Genomic DNA, 22,185 nt, shown 5'->3' on the forward strand with positions numbered 1-22,185 from the left:
GACCCTCACAGGCCCTCCTGAAACTTCCTCCCCTTGGTGAGGCTCCCCATTCCCCATAGCTGGGTTGGTTAGGCAAGCCCTTGGATGGGAGTTGGGGATTTCTCACTCGATTGAAAAACTCACCGGGCCCGCACCAGCCGCAGGGACAAGCGGAAGGCAGAGACCCTTCTCTCACCTGCTTAAAATGGCCCCTTGGAACCCCTGATCTCGGCTCAGGCCGGAGAGGGAGCGGCAGAGCTGCACCGGTGCCGCTGCATCCCTGTGGAAATCGGAAGATCGGACAACCCCAGTGGGACAGCCCGGTGAACCTCCGGGCCCCTCGGCAGCCCAGGGGCCCCCAGGCGGTTTCTTGTCCAAGAAGCCAGCTCTCAGCCCGCTCAAGGAGAGGGTTAGAGCGGGGTCTGCCCCGGGCATCTGTTCCCAGGGGGTGCAAGAGTCCCCGGTCTGTTGGGGCTGCCGACTGTCAACGCCGTGGTCCCCTCCCCTGCATTCCGATGCAAGCAGAAATGGGGCAGAGGACTGTGGGCGAGGACCGTGGCGGGTTGGCACGCGGATTTTATTTTCCAGAGAGGAGAGAATACCACCAGTCGGAGTGGGAGGGGGAGAGTAATGGAAGCCTGGTCGTCGGTAGCACCGGGAGAGCCGCCGGGCCCCACCTCCACCGTCTGCTCCGGGCACCTTCAGAGCAGCTGGCGGTGGGGCACGGGGGCCAGGCAGAAGGATCAGTTGGCGAGACCAACAGCTTACGGGCTTGGCCAGAAACGTGTTTCTCCAGACACTTCCTGCCCGGATGACGCTCTGGGGAGGGGCAGAGTTGGCCCTGATCTCTGGAGGGGGGAAGCGGCGGCTCCTGTTGCCACAGGGGTCTCGAGTGGGGATCGGCTCCCGCTGATGTATCAGGTGAGTCCACAGGCAAGGGGAGGGGATGGTGGCCCTGGGCCCTGCGTGGTCTAGCCTGCAGCTGAGGCTTAGTTAAGGGAAGGAGAAGGATGTCCGGCTGCCTAAATTTCAGCCTTGTGCCGGAGTTTGGAGTTTCGGGAGAGGGAGTCAGAGCTTGGGAGGCTCTGGCCTTGGCCAGAGAACAATCCGAAAAAATACTGGGGCCTAATATTATTTAGCTAGGGGAGGTGGGTTCTGGGTGCTGAATGATTAGGACGTGGGCCGGGGTAGGCCCGAGCTTGGACGTGTGTGGGGACTGTCGCCTCTGGGGCATTTAGTTAGGGGAGGCTTATGGGGAGAAGTTGGGGCCCAGGGGCTCTTTGCTGCTGTTGTGATGGGGTCTGAGGCGGTGATGACGTCGACCCTACCTGGGACCCCGCGGGCTCCGGCGGCCTTTCCCACGGAGGGGAGTATTCTGGGAGATGCCCGAGCGGAGCCTTGAAGAAGCCCTGGCCCCTCGGGGTTTCATCTGCCAACTCCTCGGTCGCCCGCCAACCCCTCTGCGGGGCGAGGCTAAAGCCAGCGAGCGGATACCTCCTGCCGGCTGCCAATGCTACCCGCCAAGGGCTCTGCAAACTGGCCCGCCCAACAGCAGCAGACACTGAAATGAAGGAGTTTTTTCCCCAGCAGCCCGTGGGCGGGAGCCATCACTCCGCCCCGGGGTCTTGCCCTGAGGAATCAGCTTTAGGGGCCACGAGACGGGCCTCCAGTGTCTGCCTGTGCGTGTTGGACCCTCTTCCTTGATTCTTAATTATGGCCCCAGTGACCCTGGGTTCCTGGGTTTTTTTATTGGCCAAAGCAGCCTCCCAGCTCAGAAAGGGGAGGGTGCCGGGCTGCTTGTCCTCAGCACGTTTGTGGCTCTCACAGGTGGCTTGGCCAGGATGAAGGACAGTGACTGAACCCGGGGGCCTCATTTTTCCAGGCTTCTCAGTCTCTCCCTTCCCTTTCTCCCGGATTTCCCTCCCAACAAGGTGCAGTCTTCTCTCTCTTCTGGAGGCCTGTGAGTACTTCCCTCTCCCCTGCCAGCGGCTGCCGCCGCGGGATCTTCCCGAGCCCCGCTCCGTCCCCAAACCGGTCATGAGGGCCCTCCCTTGCGGCTGCTGTTCAGTCCGGCTCCGTGAGGAGATGGCAAGACACGCAGCTGGGCCCTCCCCACCGGCTCCCCCTCGGCCCTGGTATCTCCCCAGACCTGCCACCGGCCTACCCCAATTTCGCCAGCCTGGATGGGGGAAATGAGCAGCTTCTCTGCTTCTCGGGGGGCCCGGAGGGCTAGCCAAACCATTCCCAGGACGGGGGAGCTCGGTGGGCTTGTCTGGGTTTGGGGATAAACTTTAGGTGCTGCTGGACTGTATGGAATCCTAAACCTGCCCTACAAGGGATCCAAACTCAAGCCACAAATGAGCCCTTGGTGCTCCCAGGCCTCTCCGGGGTCTCTAGCGGGGAGAGGGTCTGAGGAGCAGGGACAAGCGGACACCCTCACCCTCCCGATCTAAGTGTCCACCCCGAGGGACTTGCGTGCGGCCTGTTGGAGAGGAGTTCGGGCCACTAAGCCCCTGGCCGCTCCCACGGTATATCCCCCGTCGGGCTGATGCCGAGAGCGACCGTTCCCCCGCTTCCGTCCAGCCCCGAGCCTGGCCCTCTCCCAGGCCAGCCCGCCTCCATCGCAGCCAGGGGGTCTCAGCGGAGCGGACGGACGGGGGTGTGGGGTGGGGTAGGGGGGCGGACGGCGGCTCGGGGTCCTCTCAGAAGATGCAGGTGCAGCCCACGGCGATGGTCTCCATGACGGTCTGGAGTTCCCTGCGGCAGTGGCGGGGCCGCTTCCGCTGGGCCTGGGCCTGTGTCGGGGCCGCCCCCGCCCCCCGGGGGACCTGGCAGAGCCGACGCCGGACGGGAATCTTGCTGTAGATGGGGACGCTCACCATGGTGCGGTCTTCCTGCCGGGTGAAGGGGTTGATGCAGCCGTGGCACAGGCAGCGGGCCTCGGGAAGGTCGGCGGGGATGCGCCCGGAGTCGTGGTTTATGCTGCACGAGTGGGAACCGGGGTGGGGCGGAGGGGGAGAGAGGCTGATGGGGCTGTGGCGAGACCATGGCGGGGGGCGGTCTGATCTCTGCCCTTCCCACCCCCACACACACCCCCAACTTCAGTATCCTGTGATGGACGAGCCCAGTCATCTTGGGGTTGGGGTGAGGTCGCTGCTGGACTGACTCCATTCTAACTGGAGGCGGGGGACCCTGCGGGGAGACCTCAGAGTCCTTAGTGACCCCCTAGATTATAAGATCCTTGACCACAGGGACCCTGCTTTTCCCTCTAGGGTATGTTCTCAAGCGCCTAGTACAGTGCTGTGGACACAGCAGGTGCTCAGGACAGTGCCCTGCATCCCTTAAGTGCTCAGTCAGCGCTGATGATGATCCATCCTCTTCTCCGACCCCCTAGTTCGTCCGTCCCTCTCTGCACCTAACCCTCCACCTCCCACATTCGGTCAAGAAGCAGCGTGGCTCAGTGAAAAGAGCCCGGGCTTGGGAGTCAGAGATCGTGGGTTCTGATCCCGGCTCCGCCACTTGTCAGCTGTGCGATCTTGGGCAAGTCACTTAACTTCTCATTGCCTCAGTTCCCTCATCTGGAAAATGGGGATTAAGACTGTGAGCCTCATGTGGGACAACCTGATTACCTTGTATCTACCCCAGTGCTTAGAACAGTGCTTGGCACATAGTATGTGCTTAGCAAATACCATTATTATTATTATTATTATTATCAAGGGGATTTATTGAGCGCTTATTGTGTTCCCTCTAGAGTGCAAGCGCACTGCAGGCAGGTAACATGTCTACCAGTTGTGTGGTGGCATAGGGGATAGAGCACGGGCCTGGGAGTCAGAAGGTCATGCCACTTGCCTGCTGTATGACCTTGGGTAAGTCACTTCACTTCTCTGGGCCTCCGTTACCTCATCTGTAAAATGGGGATGGAGACAGTGAGCCCCACGTGGGACAGGGACTGTGCCCAACCCCATTCGCTTGTATAATAATGTTGGTATTTGTTAAGCGCTTACTACGTGCAGAGCACTGTTCTAAGCGCTGGGTAGATACAGAGTAATCAGGTTGTCCCACGTGAGGCTCACAGTTTTAATCCCCACTTTACAGATCAGGGAACTGAGGCACAGAGCCCCAGTGCTTAGTGATGATGGTAATTGTTAAGTGCTTACTATGTGCCAAGCACTGTTCTAAGCGCTGGAGGGGGAATACAAGGTAATCAGGTTGTCCCACTTGGGGCTCACAGTCTTAATCCCCTTTTTCCAGATGAGGGAACTGAGGCCCAGAGAAGTTGTGACTTCCCCAAAATCACACAGCTGACAAGTGGCGGAGCTGGGATTAGAACCCATGACCTCTGACTCCCAAGCCTGTGCTCTTGCATTGAACCCCGCTGCTTCTGTGTTGCCTGGCACATAATCAAGCACTTAACAAATACTACATTATTAATTGTTTATTATTCCTCTCCCAAGTGCTTAGAGAAGCAGCGTGGCTCAGTGGAAAGAGCACGGGTTTGGGAGTGAGAGGTCATGAGTTTGAATCCCGGCTCTGCCACTTGTCAGCTGTGTGACTGTGGGCAAGTCACTTCGCTTCTCTGTGCCTCAGTTCCCTCATCTGTCAAATGGGGATTAATCGTGAGCCTCACGTGGGACAACCTGATTACCCTATATCTACCCCAGTGCTTAGAACAGTGCTCGGCACATAGTAAGCACTTAAGTACCAACATTATTATCATTAGTACAATGCTCTGAACACAGCAAGTGCTCAGTAAATACCACTGATTGATTATAGAACATTATGTTACGCATTTGGGAGGGTTCAATATAATACAGTTAACACACATAATCCAATGCTAAGAACAGTGCTTGGAACATAGTAAGTGCTTAACAAATACTATCATTATAATCTCTGCTCTCATGGAGCTTATCGTTCAGTGGGGAGTTGTCCAAAGGCCTACTTTTGCTCCGACCCCTACGTCAGAGCCCAGAGTTGGACCAGACCACCGGACAGGCTCGGGGACCCTCCCGTCACACTGCCCACTCCTCACCCCTAGACCTTATTCCTGGGGCCAGAGATCGATCGTGTCTGACCCACAAAAGTTGCCCATTCTTGTGCGTGGCCTAGCGGAAAGAGCCCGGGCCTGGGAGTCAGAGGGCCTCCGTTCTAATCCCAGTTCCGCCACTTGCCTGCTGTGACACCTTGGCCAAGTCATTTGACTTCTCTGGGCCTCCGTGTCGTCATCTGCAAAATGGGGATTCAATAGCTCTTCTCCGTCCTACTTAGAGCCTGAGCACTATTTGGGACCCAATTATCCTGTACCTACCCCAGCCCTTAGTACAGTGTTTGGCACACAGTAAGCGCTTAAATACTACCGTTGTTACTGGGACTCTTTTCTCCTCCCTTAGCCTGGGGGTGAGAGCCCTTAAATGATCAGGTGGGGGCCCAGCCTCTACTTACCTGTAGGCCCAAGGGGACAGGCTCCGCTTGTTGGACAGCCACAGTTGCAAGTTGACTTCACATTTGCTCCTGGCGAGCTCGGAGCTGTTCCTCAGCTGCGTCACCATCTCCTGAATGCTCCTCTCGTAGTCTTCCACCAGGGCGTATGCCCTCTCCCCTGACAGGTTCACCCTCTGGACCAGGTCGAGCGATGGTCTGTGAGCTTCGGGGGACAGGGCCTTGGGCCTGGAAGCCCCCTTCCTCTTACCCTTCGCCCCCTTGCCACGTTCCTTTGGCTCCCCCGGACTGACTAGCACCAGGGAGATGAAGACCAGGATGAGGATGAGCTGAGGGAACATCAAGGACAGCATGTGACCCAGCAGCCCAAAAGACCACTAGACTCTAAGCTGGTTCGCGTTAAACCCAGGACCGTGGCCCGTGCCCAATCAATCAGTGACATTTACTGAGCGCTTAGTGTGTGTAGAGCACTGTGCTGAGCGTGCTTGGGAGCATGCTTGTTATGGGCAGGGAATGTGTCTGTTATAGTGTATTATACTCTCCCCAGCACTTAGTACAGTGCCCCGCACACAGCGCTCAATAAATACGATTGATTTTTTAATAGTATTTGTTTAGCGCTTACTTTGTGCCAGGCACTGTTCTAAGCACTGGGGTAGATACAAGGTAATCAGGTTGACGCAGTCCTTATCCCACATGGTGCTCAGAGACTTAATCCCCATTTTACAGATGACGTAACTGAGGATAGAGAAGGCAAGTGACTTGCCCAAAGTCACACAGCAGACAAGTGGCAGAGCTGGGACTAGCATCCAATTCCTTCTGATAGGTAGAGATCAGTGGAGTTGGCTGAAGTGCCAACTCGAGGAGCTTACAGTCTGGCTGTTGTTCCCTTACAGGGAAATGTCACTGTTTACTTTTGTATTGTACTTTCCCAAGTGCTTAGTACAGTACTCTGCACACAGTAAGCGCTCAATACACACGATTGAGTGAATGAATGAAAGACAGGCAGAGGGTATAGACAGCCTCATAAGCGCCCCAGAGATCGGGAGTCTCCCCCACCCCTGCCACCCGCCCGCTTGCCCGCTCCGTCGCAACGGACCAGCTTCTCCCCGAACCCTCCCCCCGGGGCCTTGCTGGAGGTGGGAGGCTGAGCAGGGCCAAGGAGACAGGCACTCTGTCCCAGCCCGACCGCGGGCATCCGTTTCCTCCTCCTTTACCCGACTCCCCTTGCCTCCCGGGTGGCCCCCCGAGGAAAACCCTGAGTTATCCCCAAAATGACTCTGGCCACTCTGCAGGGCCTACCAGAGGCTTGCTGAGTTTCTTCCTTTTCTCCGCGTCCCCCACAGCCGAGGCCCAGTATCTTAAACCAGAAGCCTCCTCAAGTCAGGAGTTGGTTTTTCTCTCCTCAGGCAGACAGATCCCAGACCAAGCCAGTGCTCCTCCGCTCGCAGAGGGATAGCGTCTGGTCTAGCTTCCCCCAGGCCCTGTTTTCTTCCTGCTCTGGCAGCTCACCCACCCATGGCCCACGGGCTCTCTCCACCCTCCTCCCATAAACTGCAGCCCTCCGAATCCCGGAGATCCCAGTCCACGGGCTCCCAGTAGCTGTGGAAAAGGGGCTCACACCAGGCCTTCCTTAGAAGTGATATTTATTGAGCACTTCCTGTTTGCAAAGCACTGTATAAAGCGCATGGGAGAGTAGTCATATTGTCATTTTGTACTGCCCCAGGCAGTCCATTTGTATTGTCTGTCTCCCCCACTGTAGGCTGTGAGCTCCTTGCCGGGAATGTCACTTTTTATTGTTGTATTGTACTTTCCCAAGCACTTACTACAGTGCTATGCATGCAGGAAGAGCTCAATAAACATGATCGACTGACTGACAGACTGCAGTCTGGCCTAGGGACGGAAGCAGTGAACTAAGACGTGAGGTCTGCAGGTATCAAGTACTTGTCTTCTGTCAAAGTCCCTATTTTGTTCATCCCAAGCGCTTAGTACAGTGCTCTGCACATAGTAAGCGCTCAATACATACTATTGAATGAATGAATGAATGAATGAATATTTTCCCTTCTCTGGCAGCTTCTCTGGGACCGGCGTTGGGCAGACACCCCGGGGAATTCTCAGGGGACGGGGCTCTGGACCGAGGGGAGGGGAGGGTCAGGATAGGGGCCGCAAGCAAGGATTCCCAGATCCTGCCAACTGGCCCCCAGGAGCCGCAAAAAGCCAATTTCCCACAGCGGCACCTCCCCCGGCCTCCCCAGCAGCCCAGGATTTGGGTTAGGGTGAATCTCAGAAGTCACCAACACAGAGTCTCAGTCTCTGATACCTTCAACATCTCTGTCTCTTCCCGCATCTCTGCTGTGTGGCCTATTGGAAAGAGCTTGGGCCTGGGAGTCAGAAGACCTGGGTTCTAATCCTAGGTCCGCCACTTACCTGCTGTGTGACCTAGGGCAAGCCACTTCAGTCCTCTGTGCCTCAGTTCCCTCCTCTACCAAATGGGGATTCAATATCTGTGCTCCCTCCTACTTAGAATGGGAGCCCTATGGGGAGCTGATTGTCTCGTATCTACCCCAGCGTTTCCTACAGTGCCTGGCACATAGTACGCACTTAACAAGTACCAGAATTATTATTATTCCTACTACTACTACTAGTTCCTGGGTGCCACTTAGTTCCGTCGGCGGGCTCTGGGAACGGGACGCCCGAGGAATTTAGGAGAAGGATTCTGACGCTTTGGAGCAGGTCGCCCAGACCGTGGGTTTCCGAGCCCTTCCTCGCCTCAAACCTCTTTAACGTTCTTGGTCTCCAAGACCCTGAAGCTCCCCAGGCTGCACCCTGCCCCCATCTCGCTCAGCCTGCCGCAGCACCGGGAGCTATTGTCTGCGGATGATGCGCTGCAAGCTATCCCCACTTGGAAAAGAGTCAAGAGGGAGGCCGGCAGCTTAGAGTAAGAAGTGAGGCCTAGGGAGCGGCGGCCAGAAACTACAGGCTCTGGAGCAGGGCTCTGCCGCCTGAGGGCACTCAAAAATCCTTGGAGGTGATGATGATCTCTAAATGTCAGACAATATTTACTTAAATGTCCCACGACTGCATACCTTTCCCCCTGGATTTATATAACCAAGGGATTCTTTCTTTCCTGTCCCAAGCTCTGACACGCTCAGTCTTCCCGACAACGTGATCCTGCAATTCTTTCTCCTCAGAGTTTTCCCAGGCTTTTGCCCAGCTCCTGCCTCCAGGATGGGTCCTGCCCTGTACCCCAGGGCTCCTTTTCCTTGGAAGGAAGAGGGATTTTCACTCAATGGGATGCAAAGGACTCCCCAATCTCGCTCTGCCAGTCTGCAGAGAAGGCCCTGGCTTTCTGCTCCTAGAAACCCATTTCTCCACCAGACTGTCAAACCTAACTCTACATAAATACGATTGAATGAATGAATTGTCTCTAGACTGTAAACTCACCGTGGGCAGGGAATGTGTCTGTATATTGTCCACTCCCAAGCACCTAGTACAGTACACTGCACACAGTAAAAGCTTAATAAAAACAATCAACTGACTGACTCTGGCTTTTTAAAAAATGGTCTTTGATAAGTACTTACTATGCTCAAGGCACTGTACTACTAATAATAGTGGTGGTATTTAAGTGCTTACTATATGCAAAGCATTGTTCTAAGCTCTGGAATAGATACCAGGTAATCAGGTTGTTCCACATGGGGCTCACAGTCTTAATCCCCATTTTATAGATGAGGGAATTGAGGCACAGAGAAGTTAAGTGACTCCCCCAAGGTCACACAGCAGACAAGTGGCAGAGCCGGGATTAGAGCCCACGAACCGTGACTCCCAAATCTATGCTCTTTCCACTGAGCCACACTGCTTCTCTGCACAATAAATACGACTGAATAAATGAATCTACTCCAGTACTAAGTACCAAGGTAGATTCATTTATTCAGTCATATTTATTGAGCGCTTTTCTGTGTGCGGAGCACTGTACTAGGTGCTTGGAAAGCATAATTCAGCAATAAAGAGACAATCCCTGCCCACATCGGGTTTACAGTCTAGAAGACTTACTGTCTAGTTCTAGGCTGATCGAGTTGGACCCAATCCATGTCCCACTTGGAGCTCACAAGTCTTATCCTCATTTTACCGATGACCTAACTGAAGCACAGAGAAGTTAAGTGACTCGTCCAAGGTAACCCAGCAGACAAGCGGCAGAACTGGGATTAGAACCCAGGTTCTTCTGACTCAATGGCTTACGCATTTTCCTGCAGGATTGCGCCAAGCTGGGGTCTGCATACAGGAGGGGGATGGGGATCGCTCCGAAAGGAAGCAAATTGGGTTTCCAAGACAAACGTCCAGCGTCACCGGTCAATATGGAGAGAACAAGCATTCATCCCAGCGCTTGAAACGAGGAAAGCAGCAAAGTACCTACCAGATGGTGAGACCCGTCCATTCTCGAGACAGTCTGCGGGAGGGTGGCTTGGAGAGATGTCTCGGAGTCAGTGTGGAGGGAACCGGATGGGTCCAGGCGACGAGCGAAAGAGAAAAAAGAAGGGAGGTAAGTGACCAATCGGCATCCCGGCTGTCCCATCCCAGGACGATGGCGGTGGGCGTGTGCGTGGGTGGGGGGTGGGCACCTTCACCAGGCCTCGGTGCAGAGAGGGGTGTTGACGGCAGGACAGTGGCGTGGGCGTAGCGGCCTGCCCCGGCGGGCGGGCATCTCCCCGCGGCGGCCCCGCGGCCCCCTCCTCAGCCACCACGCTGCCTGCTCGCACAGGATGTGCTGAGATAATATGCTTCGTTTGCTTTTCAAACCTGCAGGGAACGGGGCGGGGAGTAGAGACCAGTTGGAAAGGTGTGGTTTCAGAGCAAACTTTCACAGGAGATTTTTGGCTGCCGGCTGGGTCCCGGGATCGTTTACTCGGGACGGAGATTCCGAGCAGCAGAAGTGGCCTCGTTGCTTCATCGCGGAGGAGCTCAAATAATAATGATAATGATGATGGCATTTGTTGAGCGCTTACTATGTGCAAAGCACTGTTCTAAGCACTGATCGAGCACCTTTCCCAGTGGTTCTAGTGCTCCACAGACGCCCGGCGCCTCGGGGAGGCCACAGCGAGCCAGCCAAGATGGGCTGATGGGTGATACAAGCGCTTAGTAAGGTGCTTGGCACACAGTAGGCACTCAGTAAACATGATTGAATGAATGAATGAATGAATGAATGAATGAATACAGTTGGCGGTCTGAACTTCTTGTCCAAAGAGGCTAATTCTATCATCATCATCATCATCATCAGTGGTATTTACTGTGTGCAGAGAACTGCGCTAAGTGCTGGGGAGAATACAACCAACTGAGTTGTTGGACACGTTCCCTGCCCACCATGAGCTTCCAGTCTAGAGGGCGAGACAGACATTAATATGAATAATTTATAATTTATACATATTGTTTTGACGTTTGTCTCCCACCTTCTAGACTGTGAGCCCATTGTGGGCAGGGATTGTCTCTATTTGTTCCTGAATTGTACTTTCCAAGCGCTTAGTATAGTGCTCTGCACACAGTAAGCGCTCAGTAAATATGATTGAATGAATGAAAGTTGACGGGGTGGATATCAAATACCCGAAGGTCGATCAGGAGGTCAGTCAGTCAATTGTATTTATTGAGCACTTACTGTGTTCAGACCACTGTACTAAACTCTTGTGAGATTACAATATAACAATATAACAGACCCACTCCCTGCCCACAAGGAGTTTACAGTCTAGAGGGGGAGACAGACATTAATGTAAATAATTTATAATATATAATTTATAGATATATCCTTAAGGGCTGTGGGGAGGATATCAAATGCCAGACGGTCAGAAGTTCAAGGACATCGACGATGCAGAAGGGAGAGGGACCTGGAGCTCGCGTCAGCTCGGACACCGGCAGTCCACACACACCCCAGCTCCCCTCGGGCGCGGGAGCACCTCCACCATCTCCCCTCACCGCCCCCCATCCAAGATTGTAAGCTCAGTGTGGGCATTGAATGTGTCTGTTGTCCTGTACTCTCCCAAGCGCTTAGTACAGTGCTCTGCACACAGTAAGCACTCAATAAATATGATCGAATGAAATGCGATCGAATGAATGAACAAGGAAGGCCGCCCCTAAACCACTTTGAGTAGATCGGTTTCCGGCCAGTCTTCCAAGACTTCTGGGGAAGATGGAGAGAAGAGCCCTTTGCATTTAGAGGTCCTCTGAGGAGACCAGAGGCCTTTAAAATGGAGTCCGCTGGTTGGCCACAGGGAAGGGGGTGGGGAGTCACCTCAGTCCAGATGATGGCGGCAGGAGCACAGAACCTCCTGACTTCTGAGGTCGTCCACCTAAGGACATCTCTTCTGGCCCGGCCCGCCACCAACGGAGACCAGTCTCACCTTCCCAACTGCCTCCCACCACAACCCCCCTCTCCCCACCGGACCCAAATCCACTCTCTCAGCCTTCCCGGCCTCCTCCTAAAAACACTTATGCCCACTCTTTCTCCCTTCCTGTCCACCATCGTCATCTGCTCACTTGCCACTGGCTCCTTCCCCTCTTCTTTCAGACACGCCCAAATGTTTTCTATCTGAAAAATATCCTCCTCTCAATCCCACCGCTTCATAAGTGAACACCCCTCCTCCCTCCTATAGTTCTGATCTACAGTCCTCAAACGGGTTGCTCACACCTGCTGGCTCCATTTCCTCTTTTCCAGCTGTCTCCTTGGTCCTCTACACCCCAGCTTGGGCACCAACCACCTAACCAAAAACTGCCTTCTCCAAAGTTGCCGTTGATCTACTACTCGTAGAATCTCATGGCCTCTACTTCATCCTAATCCTCCTAGTCTCCTCAGATGCTTTTGACACTGTGGACCACCCCTTTCTCCTGGATACTCTTCACCTTCATTTTGATGACACCATCCTCTTCTGATTCTTCTAATTCTTTGGCCCCTGCTTTACATCAGCTCCTCCTCTGCCTCCCATCCTCTAACTGTAGGAATCCTTCCAGGAACTTAGGTTCCTTTCTATTTTCCATCTATATCCCCGCCCTTTGAGAATTTATTCACTCCCACAGCTTCAACTACCATCTTTACCTGGATGACTCAGAGATCTACCTCTCCAGCCCTGACCTCTCTTTTTCTCCCCCCGCCACCAAGACGACACTACCCGAATATCCTGCCTGCCTCTCAGATTCAAAATGGCCAGAAACCGAGTGTCTCAATAGAATAGGAAGCAATAAAATAGGAAGATAGATTCTCAGATGCAAAGCGCGGGTATTTGAGCATTTTTCCAGCACAAAGTACACAATACTATCTTGGCACATAGTAAGCACTTAACAAGTACCACAGTGTTGTCGTTGTTGTAGAGAAGCAGCGTGGCTTAGTGGAAAGGGCCCGGGTTTGGGAGTCAGAGGATATGGGTTCTAATCCTGGCTCCTGTATTTTCTTGGGCAAGCCACTTAACTTCTCTGTGCCTCAGTTACCTCATCTGTAAAATGAAGATTAAGACTGTGAGCCCCATGTGGGACAACCTGATTCCCTTGTATCTACCCCGGCGCTTAGAACAGTGCTTGGCACATAGTAAGCGCTTAACAAATTCCATTACTATTATTGTTGTTGTTATTATTATGGCTTATTTGATAGGGTAGTGCTGAAGTGTTAGCTAGGGAAGATCTAGGGTTGGGAGATGAAAGATTAATCAGGGAAGGCCCCCTGGAGGAGATGTGATTTCAGAAGGGCTTTGAAGATGGGGAGAGCAGGGGTCTTCTGGATTTGAAGGAGGGAGGGAGTTCCACACAGGAGGAAGGGCATGAGCAAGAGGTGGGAGGCATGGCATGAGCCGAGAACAAGGCACGGTGTGTAGGTTGTACTGTCTCCACCTTCAAAGCCACTCTAAAAGCCCATCTCCTCCAAAAGGCCTTTGCCAGCTAAGCCCTCATTTCCCCTACGGCCTCTCCTTTCTGCATCACCTATCCATTTGGATCTGTCCCCTTTAAGCACTCGATACTCACCCCATCCTCAGACCCATAGCACTTATGTACGTAGCTGTAATTTTTTAAATGTTCGTCTCCCCCTCTAGTCTGTAAGCTCTTTGTGGACAGGGTACGTATCTACCAATCTGCTGTATTGTACTCTCTCCCAAACGCTCAATAACATTCATTCAATTCAATCGTATTTATTGAGCATTTACTGTGTGCAGAGCACTGTACTAAGTGCTTGGAAAGTACAATTCGGCAACAGAGAGAGACAATCCCTATCCAACAATGGGCTTACAGTCTAGAAGGTGGGAGACAGACAACAAAACAAAACAAGGATACAGGCATCAGTACCATCAAAATAAATAGAATCATCGATATAATCACAGTATATATCATCGATATATACCATTGATTGATTGCAACCTAGCATAGCGCATTAGAGTGCAAGCCTGGAAATCAGAAGGACCTTGGCACGTAATAAGGGCTTAGCAAAAACCGTAATTATTAAAATGGGGTTTAAGACTATGAGCCCAATGTGGGATAGGGACTGTGTCCAACCTAATTAGCTTGTTTCTACCCCAGAGCTTAGTACAGTGGCTGGCACATAGTAAGTGCTTAACAAATGCCATTTTGAATGCCGATGTAAATTACTGATTTGCACTCACCCTTTAGGCTCGTTCCCTGATCCTGCTCTGCTGGGTCCATTTACTTTTGTATTAAAGTCCTATCCCTGATCCTCATCTCCCATTGGGTGTGTTCTCCAGTGCCTCGATTTCCCTTCAGTGAAATGGGGACCCAAATCTCTGGACCTCTTGGGCAACCGAAGATGACACAGTCCCTTCTTGTGTGTCCTGAAAGCGGTTCATTGTGCTCTGTCATAGGGATGTGTGCCCAGGGGAATGCAGTCTGCGTTGGTTACAACAAGTTGTTTATTTACTTTTAACCTAGGAAAATAGGGGTCTGAGTCGGGCTGGCCAGGTGAGGTGGCGTTGCTAATGGGGACTCCAGAAGGCCTTCTGCCAGGTGGAATAATGAATTCAATGTGCTTCAGGCTCCTTGTAGAAAGGTCCTCAGCTTCATTAGTACAGAAAGAGAGAGAGAGAGAGAGAAGAGAAGGTAAAAAAGGGAGAGAGAAAGAGAGAAAAGAGCAAGAAAAGAGGGAGAGAGAAAAAGAGAGAGAGAAAGACAAAGAGAGAGAGAGAGAGGAACAAAAAGAAGAGAGGGTGAGAAAAAATGGGGAGAGAAAAAAGAGACAGAAAAGAGAAAGACAAATAGAAAGAGAGAAAGAGAAAAGAGGCCAAGAAAAAAGAGGAGAGAGAAAAAGGCAGAAGAGAAAGAGGAACAGGGAGAAAAGAGGATGACAGAAAAGAGAGAAAGGCAAAGAAAGAGGAACAGAAAAAAGGGTGAGAAAAAATGGGGAGAGAGAAAAAGAGAGATAGAAAAGAGGAACAGAGAGAAAAGAGAGGATGAGATAAAAGAAGGTGAGAGAAAGAAACAGAAAAGAAAGACAGAAAGAGAGAAGAACAGAGGGACGAGAGAAGGTGAGAAAAAATGGGGAAAGAGAAAAAGAGAGAAAGAGAGAGAGAGAGAGCTGTAGAGCCAAAGAGGCCAAGGCCACAGGGCCCCAAATTGCCTGTAGCAAAGGCCTTCTGCCAGGTGGAATAATGAGTACAATATGCTTCCGGCTCCTTGTTGAAAGATCCTCAGCTTCATTAATGTAGAGAGAGAAAAAGAGAGAGAGACAGAGAGAGCAAGCTGCAGAGTTAAAGAGGCCAAGGCCACAAGGCCCCGTCTCGCCTCCAGCAAGGTCGGGGCAGAGCTGGAAATAGAAGGCAGGATTCTTGGCTCTTCAGCCACCGTTCTAACCACTAGACCACACGGCGGATCTAGGCTGCAGGGTGAAACATTCCTCTGAGTGGCTGGAGACACCCAGAATCCCCGTCTGCCGCTGCCTCCTCCCCCTCCTCCCCATCCTCTCCCCCAGCGGGGGGACCGACGGAATCTCATTGTTCCTCCTGGCCAGATGCTTCTCAGACAGCCGAGGACGGGGCGTTATTTGGGGCAGATGTCCTCGATGGGAAGCTGCTGCAGCCGCCCAGCAGAAGTGACGCAGACTTGGAGTGAGCGGGTGGGCCCCAAACCAACTGGGCCAGCCCCCCGTGTCTGGCGGGGCTGCTATTTTTGGTGTGGCGAGCTTTCTGGGCGGTGGCAGGGTCACTGTGGGGTGGAAGAAGGAAGGGCTGGAGGTAATGGCAGGCCCCTGCCCCTTCCCCCGACCCTCCCCTACCCCTCCAGCCCACACCTTTGCTCCTCTATTGCCAACCTACCCACCGGACCTCCATCTCGTTATCTTGCCACCGACCCCTTGCCCACATCCTACCTCTGGCCTGGAACTCCCTCCCTCCTCAAATCTGACACTTCAAAGTTCCTCTTTTCTATCTCCCTTTTTCTCTCTCCCCACTTTTTCTCACCCTTTTTTCTGTTCCTCTCTCTTTGCCTTTCTCTCTTTTCTGTCATCCCCTTTTCTCCCTGTTCCTCTTTCTCTTCTGTCTTTTTCTCTCTCCCCTTTTTTCTTGCCCTCTGCCCACACTTCAAAGGCTTACTGAAGGCACATCTCCTCCAAGAGGTCTTCTCTCCTCTTCTCCCGATCCCTTCTGCAGCGCCGACTTGCTCCCTTTATTCAATTCCCTCCCAGCCCCCCAGCACTTTTATACATAGCTGTCATTTATTTATTTATATTAATGTCTGTCTCCCTATCTAGACTGTAAGCTCACTGTGAGCAGGGAATGTATCTGTTAATTGTTCTATTGTTCTCTCCCAAGGACTTAGGACAGTGCTCTGCACATAGTAAGCATTCAATAAATACTATCAACTGACTGACTGTAAATTCTATATGAGCAGGGAACATGTCTGTCAATTCTGTTGAATCGGACTCTCCGCACTTGGTAAACGTGAGCCCTGATTCTATTTATTGCCATTGTTCTTGTCTGTCCGTCTCCCCCGATTAGACCGTAAGCCCGTCAAAGGGCAGGGACTGTCTCTATCTGTTACCGATTTGTGCATTCCAAGCGCTTAGTACAGTGCTCTGCACATAGTAAGCGCTCAATAAATACTATTGAATGAATGAATAAATGGCTCACCCCAGGTCACACAGGAAGCAAGTGGCCAAACTGGGTTTAGAACCCAGCTCCTCTGACTTCAAGGTCCGTGCTCTTTCCACAAGACACAGTCTCTACCCTCGAGGACCTTTCCAGATAAAGGATTCTTCCAGCTCTCTGATTCAAGAGTCTACTATATTCTGGATAATTTTTGAAGTATGTCCATTATGTTGTAAATTAATTGAGAAGTGGCAATAGCTAGTGGAAAGAGCCCAGGCCTAGGAGTCAGAAAATCAGGGTTTTCATCCTGGCTCTGTTATATACCAGTCATGTGACCTTGGATAAGTCATTGAACTTCTCTGTGCCTCCATTCCCTCATCTGCAGAATGGGGATTTAATACCTGTTCTCCCTCCTGCTTAGACTGTGAGCCCCATGTGGGACCTGATTATCTTGTATCTACTCCAGTGCTTAGTATAGAGCTTGGCACATAGTAAATGCTTACCATTTATTCATTCAATCTTATTTATTGAGTGTTTACTGTCTGCAGAACACTATATTAAACACTTGGGAGAGTACAGTACAACAATAAATTCAACAATAAATGTGTAACAATAAACAATAAAAATAAACAATATTGCCCACAATGAGCTTAACAAATTCCACAATTATTATTATCATCATCGTTATTACTCTCCCGAGTGCTTAGTGCAGCGCTTTGCACACACAGGAAGCACTCAATAAATCCCACTGATTGACTGATCGATGAGCAAGGCTCAATGGCACACATTCTTCCAATCACTGACCCTCAGTCAACTGTCATCAAACCCTGGGCGCATCCACTCATTGCCCATTAAATTGAAGTGTCAATGATGACCAAACCAACCATTTGAGGCTACAGACCAATCCTGAACAAATCCTCACCTTAACCCACCCCCTAACTTTTACCCCTAGGACCAAAACCATATCCAACCCCTAATTTACTTCTTCAGAAATGGACATTGTCAGTTTTTGGACTTCCATCTGGGGCTTCGTGGATTGAACAATTTAATAACTGTTGACTTAAATGTTGATTTAATAATTATCCTCATTAAAAACATCTCCTTCAAGACGCCCTCCCCGATTAAGCCCTCATTTCCTCTTCTGTGCCGTCCTTGCACTTAGATCTGTACCCTTTATTCGCCCCTCCCTCAGCCCCACATTTATATAGGGGTCTATAAATTTATTAATTTAATAATAATATTGGTATTTGTCAAGCGCTTACTATGTGCAGAGCACTGTTCTTACTATGTGCAGAGGGTAATCAGGTCGTCCCACGTGAGGCTCACAGTTAATCCCCATTTTACAGATGAGGTAACTGAGGCCCAGAGAAGTGAAGTGACTTGCCCAGTCACACAGCTGACAAGTGGCAGAGCCGGGAGTCGAACCCATGACCTCTGCCTCCGAAGCCCAGGCTCTTTCCACTGAGCCACGCTGCTTCTCGTGCCTTTACGTCTGTCACCCCCTCTAGACTGTAAGAACTCTGTGGACAAGGATTGTGTCTACCCACCTTTTTACGCTGCCCTCTCCCAAATGCTTAGTACAGTACTCGGAGCTTAGAACAGCGCTTTGCACACAGCAAGCACTTAACACATGCCATCATCGTTATTATTACTCTGCACACAACAAGCGCTAATAAATACGATCGATCGAACTAGCAGACTAGTGGCCGCCAATTAATAATAATAACAATAATAAATAACGATGGCCATTGTTAAGTGCTTTCTATGTGCAAAGCACTGTTCTAAGCGCTGGGGATCTGGTTTGTGTCCACAGAAGGTGAGTCCCCTCGCCAGCTTTTGGCCACAAGATGGTGCTGCCTTAAAGCCAAATGTCCAGTCCCTCTCAGGCCACTGGGCCCAGCAAACTGGTGGGCCCTAGATGGCCTCCATTTCATGCCTCTTCCACTTTGGGCTTAAAAATCCGGAGTGGAAATGGTGGGGGGGGACTCCGGTCGCAGGATCCGCTCATTCCCGCAGGAATCCCAGCCTTCACTGCTCTCATTTCGTGGCTCAGTGGAAAGCGCCCGGGCTTGGGAGTCAGAGAGGCCAGGCGTTCGATTCCCAGCTCTGCCACTTGTCAGCTGTGTGACTGTGGGCAGGTCACTTCACTTCTCTGTGCCTCAGTGACCTCATCTGGAAAATAGGGATTAACTGTGAGCCTTACGTGGGACAACCTGATGAGCCTGTATCTACCCCAGCGCTTAGAACAGTGCTCTGCACATAGTAAGCGCTTAACGAATACCAACATTATTATTATTATTTCCCTGGGGACCCGCGGATATCCCCTTGTGACCAGGAGGCCTGTGGGATCTGAGGACAGTGAAAGAAGTCACCCTCTGGCTTCCGCTGATGGGGGTCTCCCTAGGGACTTCCTTGACCGTGGCGGCTGCAGGAGCCATCCACCCTCTTGGCTCCTTGGTGGACTACAGTGCTCTGCACATAGTAAGCGCTCAATAAATACTATTGAATGAATGACTAGAAAAAGTCCTCTTTCTAGAGAGACGCTTTTGTTCCGGGGCAGTTGGGGAGCTGGGTGGAGCTGACCCTGGGTGGAAGGTGGGCAGGGGGGTACGACAAAGTGTGAGGAGAATTTCAGGAGAATCATTACCCCGCGGGCAGGTCCCGGTGAAACCTCCCTCCTCCCCTCCTGACTCTTGGCCCCTTGTAGCTGATTCCATAATCCTGCCTGGATTTAGGCATTTTTCCAGTGCTCTAGGACAAGTCTGGCCACTCACCAGCACAGCCCAGTACTCCCAAAGACCCCAGCTTCAGAGTGGTCACGAATTGTCTACTGGATGAGGTACAAAAGGCCTCATCCTCCGGAGGAGGACCTTCTATGGGGAAGACTAGCAGATCAACTAATCAATCATTTTTAATGAGCACTTACTACATGCAGAGCCCTGTAATAATAATAATAATGATGGTATTTGTTAAGCACTTACTATGTTCCAGGCACTGTTTTAAGCACTGGGGTAGATACAAGATAATCGTGTTGGATACTGTCCCTGACCCACGTGGGGCTCACAGAATTAATGCCCATTTTACAGATGAGGGAATGGAGGCCCAGAGAAGTGAAGTGACTTGCTCAGGGTCAGAGAGTAGATAAGTAGCAGAGCCGGGATTAGAACCCTTGACCTTCTGACTCCCAGGGCCGTGCCCTAACCACTAGACCCTGCTAAGCGCTTGGGAAAGTACAGTGCAACAGAATTAGCAGACACCTTCCCTGTTCATATGAAGCTTATAGTCTAGACCATTGTAGTTAGGGAATGTGTCTGTTTATTGTTATATTGTACTCTCCCAAGAGCTTAATACAGTGCTCTGCACACCGTAAGTGCTCAATAAATAATAATAATAATAATGTTATTTGTTAAGCGCTTACTACATGCAGAGCACTGTTCTAAGAGCTGGGGTAGACACAGGGTAATCAGGTTGTTCCAGGTGAGGCTCACAGTCTTCATCCCCATTTTACAGATGAGTAAACTGAGGCACAGAGAAGTGAAGTGACTTGCCCACAGTCACACAGCTGACAAGCGGCGGAGCCGGGATTCGAACCCATGACCTCTGACTCCCAAGCCGGTGCTCTTTCCACTGAGCCACGCTGCTTCAATATGAATGAACGTTTACTATGTGCCAAGCACTGGGGTGGATACAAGTTAGTCAGGTTGTCCCACACGGGGCTCACAGTCTTAATCCCCATTTTACAGATGAGGGAATTGAGGCCCAGAGAAGTGAAGTGACTTGCCCAAGATCACACAGCAGACAAGTGGCAGAGTCGGAATTAGAACCCACGACTTCTGACTCCCAAGCCCATGCTCTTTCCACTGAGCCACGCTGGTCTCCAGTACAGCTCAGCGGTTGGCACCAAGTGAGGGATCAACAGATAGCACAACTGTGATCAATAAATACAATTGACCGACTCTCAGAAAGCGTCCAGGCCCAGAGCCCACGGGGTCAACCCGCGCCTCACGGGTGCTGGAGCCGGCTTGGTCTCTGCGGTGGCAGAGCCTGGCTTGGATCAGCACATGGAAATGTTGTTTACACTCGAGGGAAGCCAGCGGGCGTCTGTGCTGGGCATCAGCAGCTCCCTCCTGGTTTTGATCTTTTTTGGTGAAGAAACAGGGCGGACGGGTCAGCTTCTCCTCATATGACGAGTTCGGGGGCCACGACAGGAGGGGGATGGGGGCAGCACCCAAGGGTTTGCCTCCCTTCACTCCTCCACAAAGGATAGTGGAGCGGTGTAGCCTAATGGATAGATCACGGGCCTGGGAGCCAGAAGGGCCTGGCTCTAATCCCCGCTCTGCCACTTGTCTGCTGTGTGACCTCGGGCCAGTCACTTCACTTCTCTGGGTCTCAATTACCTCCTCTGGAAAATAGGAATTAAGACTGTGAGATTCGTCACTAAACTTCTCTGTGCCTCAGTTACCTCGTCTGTAAAAATGGGGATTAAAAAAGTGAGCCCCAAGTGGGACAATCTGATTACCCTGTATCTACCCCAGTGCTTAGAACAGTGCTCTGCACATAGTAAGCGCTTAACAAATACCATGATTGTTAGTGGAAAGCAGCATGGCTCAGTGGAAAGAGCACGGGCTTGGGAGTCAGAGGACATAGGTTCTAAACCCGGCTCCGCCACTTGTCTGCTGTGTGACCTTGGGCAAGTCACCACTTCTCTGTGCCTCAGTTACCTCGTCTGTAAAAATGGGGATTAAAAAATGTGAGCCCCACCTGGGACAATCTGATTACCCTGTATCTACCCCAGCGCTTGGAACAGTGCTCTGCACATAATAAGCGCTTTACAAATACCATAATTATTATTATTACATGGGACAGGGACTGCATCCAACCTGATAACCAGTATCTGCCCCAGGGTTTAGAACAGTGTCTGGCACATAATAAGGGCTTAACCAATGCCGTCATTGTTATTTCTATTATTATTATTAGAATGGCTGACTTTGGCAGTACGCAGGACTCCTGACAAATCACAGGGGCTGGAACAAGGACCACCCCCCCACTGGGGGCCGCCACCCTACTCAGCAAGCCTGGCCCCCAAATGCAGCGCAGAGGAGCCGGGGCGGAGCGGGGCAGCGCATGGGCACAGATCAGCCCGTGGGGCCGCAGCTTCTCTCACCCACACGTGGCACTCCAGCTCTCAGGCCTGCCAACAGGCCTAGTGGAAAGAGAGTCAAGGACGCCCGTCGATTAGACTGTAAGCCCGTCGATAGGCAGGGATTGTCTCTATCTGTTGCCGAACTGTACATTCCAAGCGCTTAGTACACTGCCCTGCACATAGTAAGCACAATAAATACTACTGAATGAATGACCTGGGTTCTGTACTTGATTCTGCTGGGTGCCTGTCGGTTAAGCTCTCTGAACCTCAGTCTCCTTCTCCCTAGACTGTAAGCTCATTGTGGGCAGGGAACGTGCCTGTTATATTGTACTCTCCCAAGCACTTAATAGAGGGCTCTGAAAACAGTAAACGTTTCTGACTAAAATGACAATAAAAACAACCGCTCTCACTCTTTCCTAGACTGTGAGCCCCATGGTGGGCCAGTGATTGGGTCTGATCTGCTTATCTTGGGTTCTCCCCTATGCTTAACGCAGCACACTAAGTGCTAAATAAAAACCATCATCATCGTGGTCATTATCATTCACCCAGCAGCATCTCCAACCTCTTGAGGAT

General features: G+C 51.7%; 1 protein-coding gene and 1 long non-coding RNA gene across 2 annotated transcripts; one reads left to right on the top strand and one right to left on the bottom strand.

The window, feature by feature from the left end:
* The first annotated feature begins 815 nt into the window (after positions 1-815).
* On the top strand, positions 816-21,726 carry LOC114806299. Its single transcript, XR_003754329.1, has 3 exons — positions 816-900; positions 9,663-9,949; positions 21,447-21,726. It is a non-coding gene; the product is annotated as an uncharacterized LOC114806299 (long non-coding RNA).
* On the bottom strand, positions 869-10,011 carry IL17B (interleukin 17B). The gene is made up of 3 exons (XM_029049696.2): positions 9,824-10,011; positions 5,419-5,744; positions 869-2,961 (listed from the first exon to the last, which is right to left on the bottom strand). The coding sequence occupies exons 1-3, from the start codon at positions 9,980-9,982 to the stop codon at positions 2,682-2,684; spliced, it is 765 nt and encodes a 254-aa protein (XP_028905529.1). The 5' UTR covers positions 9,983-10,011; the 3' UTR covers positions 869-2,681.
* Positions 21,727-22,185: the final 459 nt, after the last annotated feature.

Source organism: Ornithorhynchus anatinus, chromosome X1 (genome assembly GCF_004115215.2).
Source record: "Ornithorhynchus anatinus isolate Pmale09 chromosome X1, mOrnAna1.pri.v4, whole genome shotgun sequence".
Taxonomy (NCBI): Eukaryota; Metazoa; Chordata; class Mammalia; order Monotremata; family Ornithorhynchidae; genus Ornithorhynchus; species Ornithorhynchus anatinus.

What these genes read in the sequence shown, in the direction of transcription:
- IL17B (XM_029049696.2), bottom strand. Translation starts at nt 9,982, where the DNA reads ATGGGACAGCCGGGATGCCGATTGGTCACTTACCTCCCTTCTTTTTTC. An exon ending in TGGACGGGTCTCACCATCTG is followed by an intron (nt 5,745 to 9,823) that starts GTAGGTACTTTG and finishes ATGTTCCCTCAG; the next exon opens with CTCATCCTCATCCTGGTCTT. An exon ending in CTGTCCCCTTGGGCCTACAG is followed by an intron (nt 2,962 to 5,418) that starts GTAAGTAGAGGC and finishes CCACTCGTGCAG; the next exon opens with CATAAACCACGACTCCGGGC.